Source organism: Diuraphis noxia, unplaced genomic scaffold, assembly GCF_037042655.1.
Source record: "Diuraphis noxia isolate RWA-SAM2 unplaced genomic scaffold, SU_Dnox_SAM2 contig0001, whole genome shotgun sequence".
Taxonomy (NCBI): Eukaryota; Metazoa; Arthropoda; class Insecta; order Hemiptera; family Aphididae; genus Diuraphis; species Diuraphis noxia.
The window spans coordinates 31,459,631-31,469,481 of record NW_028301711.1 but is presented as its reverse complement, the minus strand read 5'-3'; the positions used below and the strand labels follow the sequence as shown (position 1 = coordinate 31,469,481).

The 9,851-nt window shown below is 26.7% G+C and overlaps 1 protein-coding gene across 2 annotated transcripts; it reads left to right on the top strand.

Moving 5' to 3' along the window:
* The first annotated feature begins 3,822 nt into the window (after positions 1 to 3,822).
* Positions 3,823 to 6,660, top strand: LOC107169185 (protein OPI10 homolog). 2 transcript variants are annotated; one of them, XM_089217776.1, is made up of 3 exons: positions 3,823 to 4,220; positions 4,745 to 4,874; positions 5,629 to 6,660. In XM_089217776.1, the coding sequence occupies exons 2-3, from the start codon at positions 4,784 to 4,786 to the stop codon at positions 6,051 to 6,053; spliced, it is 516 nt and encodes a 171-aa protein (XP_089073902.1). In that variant the 5' UTR covers positions 3,823 to 4,220; positions 4,745 to 4,783; the 3' UTR covers positions 6,054 to 6,660. The 2 variants fall into 2 exon arrangements, with proteins under 2 accessions (XP_089073902.1, XP_015374329.1); XM_015518843.2 differs by having other exon boundaries at positions 3,824 to 4,209.
* Positions 6,661 to 9,851: the final 3,191 nt, after the last annotated feature.

Genomic DNA, 9,851 nt, shown 5'->3' with positions numbered 1-9,851 from the left:
TTCTGTAACCTTTAGTTTTTAATTTTATATTAATTAATACATCTTGATTTTTTGTATATTTATTTATGTTTTGCAATACAAGAAATTTAAACAAGCAAAAATTGCACACTTCTTATAAGCTAAAAGCTTGTGTTGGAATTAATTAATAATTAGATGTTATAAATATTCGTTCTAAAACTTTTTTTTTATAAAATTTTTATTTTTAACTATATGAATGAATTATTTGTGATTTTTATTTTATGCAATTATTTAGCAGACCTAATATGGGTCACACACGCATACTACTCTAATTGCGACTTAATGACTATTGTTATTGTATTATTAGATAAAGTTAGTTGACTAAAACCGGTTTTCGATATTTTGATGAATATCGCACCGTTGTTGAATATGCGGGTAGTAGTGGTGGCGTGTTGGACACTCACACAAATGAGCATTTACTACTCACACAACAGCAGTAAGCGACTTCAACTGTTAAACTAAATGCCTATCGTTTACTCCTTAGAAATGGAGCACTTCCAATCCCCTTAAGCGATTTCGTAAAAATTTAAAATTCAAAAGCACTTAAAATTTTTCCTATAATGATGCTTCGAGTTTTCTCTATAACTACTTGAAGAAAAACTTATAGAAAACTTAGTGTTGTATTTTTAATCCTTAGTTATAAACGCAAAAAAATTTATAATTTTTCAACTTCAAAATTACTTGCAAATTTTCGCGTTTTCGCAGATTTCGTAAAGATTTCAACTGTAAATGCTTATAAAAAAAAATTGTCTCTAATGATTTTTAATTTTTTTTAGCTACAATAATAATAACTCATGAAGAACCTTGTTTTAAATTTTCAAGTTTTTTTGGTCATCCCAAATTTTTTTTACTGACCCTTCAAAAAAAAATTATCATAAAAATCGAAAATTTCAATGGTCTATAAATAACTCAAAAACAGTCAAAGCATTTTGAAAATTAAACTGTATATAGATAATACTAACATAAACATTTGGTGAAAATTTCAAGTATTTAAAGTGGTTAGTTTTTTAATTGCAACCATATAAGTAAACTAATTTGGTCGAAAACTGGTTTTGCTCATTTTTTTTTTGTTTTTCTCCATTTTTTTGAAAACTGTTGGAAAATGTTAACTTTTGAGTTTTGACCATTATAATGCACCAAGGATGTTCACTTTTACATTGGAAACCACCCCCAAAAATTGAAATTGAAGGATTATTTCGACTAGGTATGCTGTACACAGACTTTACCCCCACTTTTTGGGTGTACATTTATAAAGGGGTAGCCTACTGAAATAATGCAAAAACTTAAGTTGAACTATTCATAGGCATTTCAAATTTTCGATCATTATTAGTTTTTTTTTTATTAATATCGATAAAAATTTATTTGTTTGGCAGAAAAGCTTGAAAATTTAATACAAGGCTCTTAACATATTGTTACAATAGCAGTTGAAAAATAAAATAAATTCATAGTCATAATATTTTTTTATAAGCATTCAAAGTTTGAATTTTGACAAAATACGTAAAAATCACGAAAATTCACAAATTATTTTAAGCTAGAAATTCATAAAAAATTTTCTTTTTAAATCTAAGATTTAAAAATTTAATACAAGATTCCTTACAAGTTTTTCAATCTTTATCACAAATAAAAATTCCACCTTAAATTCAAATTAAATTTTTATGAGCATTTGAAATTTAAATTTTTACAACATTGGATTTTCACTTTTAGCGATTTCCTTATTTTGGTGTAACTCTAAAACAAATTACCGCAGATACTTGAAATTTTGACTGAATGTTTATATAGGCGTTTTATATATTTGATAAAATTTTCAAAATATGTTTTGAGCTGTTTACTGACATTTTAATTTTTCAACTTTTTTAGTTTTTTTTTCTATAAATATCGATAAAAATTTATTTGTTCGGTAGAAAAGCTTGAAAATTTAATACAAGGCTTCTAACACATTGTAACAATAGAAGTTAAAAAATATTAAAAATTCGTAGGCAAGATTTTTTTTTATAAGCATTTAAAGTTCAAATTTTGACTAAATACGTAAAAATTACGGCAATGTTCAAATTATCTTAGATAGAAATTCATAAAAGTTTTTCTTTTTAATTCTAAGATTTGAAAATTTAATACAAGACTCCTAACATATTTTTACAATAGAAGTTGAAAAATAAAAGAAATACATAGTCACAATTTTTTTTTTAAGCATTCAAAGTTTGAATTTTTTTCAACATATTATGTAAAAATCACGAAAATTCGTAAATTATTTTAAACTAGAAATTCATAAAAAATTTTCTTTTTATATCTAAGATTTGAAAATTTAATACAAGGCTCATAATATATTTTTACAATAAAAATTGAAAAATAAAAGAAATGCGTAGTCACAATTTTTTTTTTACAAGCATTCAAAGTTTGAATTTTGACAACATATGTAAAAATCACGAAAATTCGCAAATTATTTTATTCTAGAAATTCATAAAAAATTTTCTTTTTAAATCTAAGATTTGAAAATTTTTAATAATCTATAATATATCCTAGACAGATAAACCGTCTTCGCTCAGAATCGTTTTTTGTATACAATGATATAATATCATTGGATTCAAATTTAATTCCATCCATTACAGTAACCCACTTGTAACCTACTGTACAGCAGAGCGACATACACGACTTTACCCGCTTATTTTTCTTTGAGACTTTTTTTCCGGATACTTTTTTTCCTGGATTTTTTTTCCGCGAGACTTTTTTTCCTACCATCATTAGATGCAAGTAGCTGTGATGGAACTAAATATTTAATAAACACTTATGTAGGAGATAAGAAGAAATGAAATTAATTTTCAGTACTTAGTGTTGCTGACAAAACAAGTATGTTAATAGTTATAGTAATATTTTTTAAGAATTAATAAACATTTTAAATTTTATTATTCAGACAATCATTAAACAACAATATTTATTTATATTTATTTTTATTAACAAAATAACATTTACAATCTGTACATAATAAAATACAATAAGCAAATATGTTTAGCAATATTTAAATCAAATATTATGGATATTGATTAAATTTTGTGTAATTAAACCATACAAGACTATAAAGATAACATTTATAACTAATACTTAATCTTTTCTCTCTTTGGGACATTGGGACCCAAAACATACTATAACAAAGTCAAGGTAGTTTTATATATTTTTAATCATTCAAAATGTACAAACTTGGTAAAGAGAATATTCAACAGATATAACACATGGGTAACTGAATACTTGGATTAGTGATATAAATTTTTAATTAAAAAGTTAAAATTTATATCTAATGAAATATTACGTAATACAGTAAAATAAAAATGTTGGTATTTTTTTATCTTTTGCTGTTTTCCCTTGATCTTTTTCTTATGGTTTTTGAACCGGCAGGTGTCCTGGTCCAATTAAAAATTACATGCCCAGATCTTATCCAATCAATATTTATCTTATATTCTTATAATATTTGTGGAATCCATTATTTGTATCACCACGAGAAGGCGACTCTCATTAGTCATTATCCTCCAAATATAATATAATGTATTGCATTATTGCTTATACTTTATAGAATCGGACCGATAATTTTTATTGATAAGATAAAATAAACATGATTTAATTTAAACTTAAAATAATATGTATAAAGTGTATAATATATTTTATTACGTACATTTTATATTTATAGTTTAATCTTAATTATATCCTAAAAAATAAATATGTTTATAAAAGCCCCTTTAAATATGTATATACATAGGCAATAGAATATACAGTATTGCGGTATTTACAATCTACCTTATCAAAAGTGATAAGAGATTAATGAACGAGTCCTAGAACGGCTAGAATGTGCCATCTAGTATCATTACTCTTTCGTCTTCTCAAACATCTAGAATGTTCGCTGCACGTCTGTGGCTTATTTTAGTCGTCGTTTGAATCGAATCCCAATATCACTGCCTCCACCTTTTGATATGTTTCAGACGCGGTGACGCTAAAAACCAGCTCTTATCCTCGTGGTCGATTGTTTAGGAATCTCGCATAACTTGGATTCGCGATCAACCAACTAGCGTGACTCAGATATCTCACTCAAGTCCGTTATATTTACATATTTAACTTTTAAGATATTCGATTGATCCCGTCCAACCGTGATTTGTTGCCATGGTGGACTCGGTGCCTGCTATGTTTGGATTGTTGGTCAGCGGCAGACTGGTGAGTAGTAGGTGATTGCATAACCCATTGAGTTATATACAATATAAATTGCAGTAAAAAAGTACTAGGATATAAAGTCCTCTGCAGATAAGTCTTAGTTCTAAAAGTCCGGTATATATATTAATATATTAAATAATATAAAAAAACATTGTGATAGTTATAATGTTACTAATAGTATTTGATCATTATATGTGCTAAAAGTTTGAAGCAGTATTTAAAGTCCAAAAAAACTTGTAATATTGTCATGTTGATATCCGCCTTCAAGATTATTTATTAATTTTATAAGGTAAATCATTTAGTTAATACTAATTGGAAGTTTGATAATGTATCACATCTTATTCTTCATTTAATCTAATTATATGTACCATGGACTTTTTTGCCTATGAATCTTTTACCTTTGACTTTTTGGTAGTATACCCCTGGCTGCAACCATTATTTCAGATTTTTAACAAAGAACTTCAATTCATATTGAAAACAATTTTTTTATATACTTTCTATTTTCATTATTATACTCAGTATTAATGTTTATTATCAGGTACGGACAGATTTTGAACGTTTAGAAGAAACAAAATTTATGATAACTATTAACTCTGCCGAATCCGTGAATTACATTTGCGTGTTTTTAACTGGACTTGTGCCATTTCCTGAGGGAACAGCTGGTTCAGGTAAGAATGTATCATAAATTAAACAGCATACATAGTATTAATTTAAAACTTATAGTTTTATTATAGTTAAATATAGCAATAGGTACTGTTCAATGTATAACATTGAAAAAATTAAGTAATTTGATTAAACATCTTACACTTTATAGCTAAGGTTCCTGTGAACCAATTTAGGAAATGTTAGGAATTATAAGAATTTACTTAAATACATATTTTAATGAATTTAAATTACATTTTAATAGAACTTATATGAATTACATTCTATAACTCATTAAAACAAAATATTTCCTTTTGATCTATATCCTTGTTTTATGTGTAAATTAGTTACTTATAATATTAATAACTATGTTTCATATCAAGTTTTAAAGTTAATTTAGATATCATATTACAAGACAATATTAATGACCTAATTAGTTATGAGTCGTGCAGTACTATTTGATAGTTGTCCCAAATTCATCTGGACTTTAGAGTAAATATAACAGTAAAGTATCATTAATTTTTTTTTAAACTACGTAAGTCATCTTTATTTATATGACCAAAGGTCTTCAAGTAATAATAATTACTTAAATATATATCATACGTTTAAATATTTATAGCAATAGTTTTTGTTAAAAATGTTATATTTTTCTAATAAAGGTGTGAATATGATATATAATCTAATATTGTTATTGTTATATCTACAAACATTAATTATTAATAACTGGGTTATTATAAAACTACAATCATATGTGATTATTTTATTTTATTTTTATTTTAGTGTATTTCAGTTGGCCTGATGAAAATGCAAGACCAAATTGGCAACTTTTAGGAATTCTATCCAATAACAAGCCATCTGCCATATTTAAGCTTTCAAATCTTAAACAGCATTTTGATATGACAAACCAACCAATAAACGCATTCAGTCAATTCCCATCAATTTCTATAAATGCTCAAATTGGTATTTCTATCGAACCTTTGATAAATACAGAATTGCAAACAACTTGCACAGAATCAACTCAAAATGTATCAACATTTGTCGAGTTCACACAAAAAATGGTACAAAATTTATACAATTACGTATCTAGTTATGCAATTGATTGCGGTCCACAACAAACATCTATGGTACCACTTTTGTTAATTCAGAAATGGTATGAAAATTTTGAAAGAAAGTTAAATTTAAATCCAAATTTTTGGAAATCCTAGTACCTAGTTTTTAATATAAAGCTAATTTTACTTGATACTTGGTACTATTGGACTTTTTGATACTAAAACGATAAATTGACATTGAATAGCATATTATATAACTATTTTACAAGAAATACACAGACTGTCTAAATTATTGTTAATGATAGTCTTAAAGTTTAAGCTATGTGCCTTATATTAATGATAAGACTTTGTTAAATAATATAAAAAATGTATAATGTTTATGCTTTTAAATACTTAGATATTTTTAATGAATGATTTGTATAGTTTTTTTGCTTCCCCTCAAAATTTTATAATTTTAATACTTTTAAAAACCAAAATACCTATAAAAATAAATGTTGTCCATTCCTAAAAATATTAATAAAATTTAAATTCTCATTTTTGTAACTTCATTTTTTATTAAATATAATAATATTTATTTGTCATCAAATGTTTATTACAATTTTAGTTGAAATAGTTTAATTTTAAAGGTAAGCTGTGGCCTACTATAAAATGTATATTCATGCAAAGATTAAAATTAAATGGAAAGAAAAGGGTAAACAAAGCATTGCATTTGTGTATTTTTTTAGTAATTAATAAACAATATTGTAATATTTTATAAAACATAGCCCATAGGTATACATATTTTTATTTTTTGTACATGGCTATAAAGAATTTGGTTGTATATTTTATTATACAGTTAGCAAAACACTGTTTACATATTTGGAAATTATGTTCTATATCAAATTATTATTATTTACTAAAAATTATTTTTGGCACTTCGCATATATGATGGAGTTTTGTTAGAGTTATTAAATAGTGTTTTTATTATTATTATTTTAACTTTATCGTCTATGGAATCTAAGTTTTATTTAGATTCTGATTAGTTTTATAAAACATTAATAGATTGTATTTAAATATTATACACAACATGATACAAAGCTTCAGAATTAAGTCACTTAAGACATCATTGTTTCAAAAAATAATGAGAATGTGTATTGTCACCACCTAGATTGATTTTATTGGTACAAATTGTGTGCAGAAATTTTACAATAGATTTTTCCAAAATGTTACCTATTTTGATTTTATAATTTGGTAATATTTTAGCTCTAATATTATAAAGTTATTGTACTTAACTCAGTATATAATAGCCGATTTTTATCTACAAGTTTTAACGAATTATTTGTATAATTTAGTAAAAACTAATAATGCAATGTATTATCGCATTTTTTAAACTTAAATAGCTACATTTTTTCATCAACTTGATATCAAAACTACAATAAAAATGGCATAGTCAAGTATAATTTTTCTTATTTTGTGTTTAAAATTTGTTTTCTTACCTGTAGGTTATAGCCATCTTGTTTTTTCCCTTCATGAAATAGTTTTTCTGTATTGTAATTTTGTGATTATTGACAGTGCGACAAATATCTTAGATAGGTACTACCTATTTAACATAGCTGTAGCACTGAACTCATATATCATGTAGAGCAATCGCTTCACTTCTTAAATAGGTGGGTGGGTGGGTATAGGTGAGTTTTATGGAGTAGTAGTTAATGAGTTTACAAAATTAAATCAGGTGTTCTACACATAATTGACTAATTGAGTGTATTTTTATATCAAATGAGATGGCTGAAGAACTATAACTAATAACTCCCGGTGGCCAAGTATCTATGTTAATTTTTCGGAGAACAAAACGTCTTTATACCAATTACCAAATTATCGACTGTCGTTAATAAAAAGAAAAATGTCCGTCACTGGTGAATATGCCGTTAGAGCAGGGGTGGCCAACAATAAGAGTAGCGATCTGCACAATATAATCAAAAATGATACATAGAGCAGGAATTACAGTTTTTTTTTTTAAATTTATTTAAATATACTCAATCTGAGCACCAGTGATAAGTCTTAGGGCAATTGATTGGAAGGTTTGAATAGGGAAAATGTTTGCGGGTTTAGCTGGTCCGTAAATTTGGATACCGTAGTATGACCATACTGGCCTGATGATAATTTTGTATAATACCTAGTAATCTGTTTTTAAGATCCAAGTTAATTTAAATAGATGAAGACGAGAGTTTAGTCGTTTGCGTTTGTTTGGCATGGTTTGACCAGGTTAATCTTTTATCCTGACTGATAAGTACCTAAATATTTAATTGACTGTTGAAGTGGGGGTATTTTTAGTGGGGGCATTCCATTTTGTTTAGGGAAAAGTTCACATGAGTGGATTTTTCATAAATGATTTTGATTTTCCAGTTTTAACCCAGGATTCTATTTTGTTTAGATGTGACTGTAAATGTTGAGACGCGATATCTGAATTTATATTTGATGTACCTAATTATTTTAAAGGTAAATATATAATTAAGTGTAAGGGAGAGGTCACTGCCCTGGAGACTTAGGCTTTAATATTCTGTACAGTTGAATAATTATTTTACTAAAAATTACCGATTTTCTTGGTATGAATTTATTATTAAATAATATGGCGAGGGGAGGAGTGTTGTTTAAGCTTTAATAGGAGCCCGTCGTGCCAAAACGCGGACGAGCGCCTGCGGTAGATATTTAAAAATACGCCGGGAAAATATTGCTTGATCTCGAAGGTGGCTGAGATTTTATCTGTAATTTTATAAATTTTATGGATTGCGTTGTGTTTGCAACGACACCCAAATTGTAGTTTGACCATGTTGGTCAATTAATGGTGTAATTTAATGTAAAATTGTTTTTTCGAAGAGTTTTGTAAATGTTAGTAGTAGTTAAACTGAGGACGTTAAGAGCTGCTGGTGAAACCTGTTATTATATTGGTAAAAATGTTAAAGATGCGCACCACATGAGCCTTACACGATCCGTAGTTAGGCCACCCCTGGATTATATATTTAGTTACGAATGTTACGATGGACTTTCAAACGTGCAAGCTGCACTGCCTGCCAGTGAGTGCCAGGCACCAGTTATATAGTATAATATACAAGGTGTAACAGAAAGAACTAATTTAGGCAAAATTTTTCAAAATATCCATCATAGTCCATAATATACAGGTTATAAGTCGTGTCAGAGTAAACACCTAAGAATATATTACACCTATACAATGTATAGGTGAAGAAATTGAAGAACCTCCTTCAGTTTAGTATGATTTTTAAATCACTACCTACTACCGTTTTTATGAAAAATAAAAATGTAAACTCAAAATCTATTATATTTTTTTTTTTTTTTAGTGCAAACGAAAAATTTAAAGACGAAGCTCAAAGTTTATTATAACTATTTAATATTACCTAGGTACTTAACAAATAATAAATTGTGAAAAGCTGATTGATCGATACGGCTAACTATAAGTTATTCAAATATAGATACTGCACAATACTTTAAACACTACCCGGTCAATGAAATTGAGGGGCTAGGTAAATTGAGTCCAAGATAAGTTTGGCACATTTTGAAAGCGGTAAATTGAGTCCCGGGAAAAACAGGTAGTAGGTAAGTTGAGTCCCGGAAAAAAATTAATAGTAAGTAAATATTTTGACTTATGCTAAGCTATTTAGGTATATAAGGATATTATATTTAGATTTATATTGATTAAAAATATAAAAAATATAAATAAACTAAAAAAATGTCATTATTAATAAAAAAATTATTATCATTAAAAATTATTATTATATTTTATATATTATATTATATATATATTATGTACTTGGTAAAAACTTCATTGATATTGATTTGCTAAACTCAAATCGAGTAATATAACATTACTGGTGTATTTGGTCATTTGCTTCCTTTGGTTTAGTTCATTATCGAAGGTACGATGTTACAAAGTTATTGACTGTGAGTGCTTTGGTATTGTTA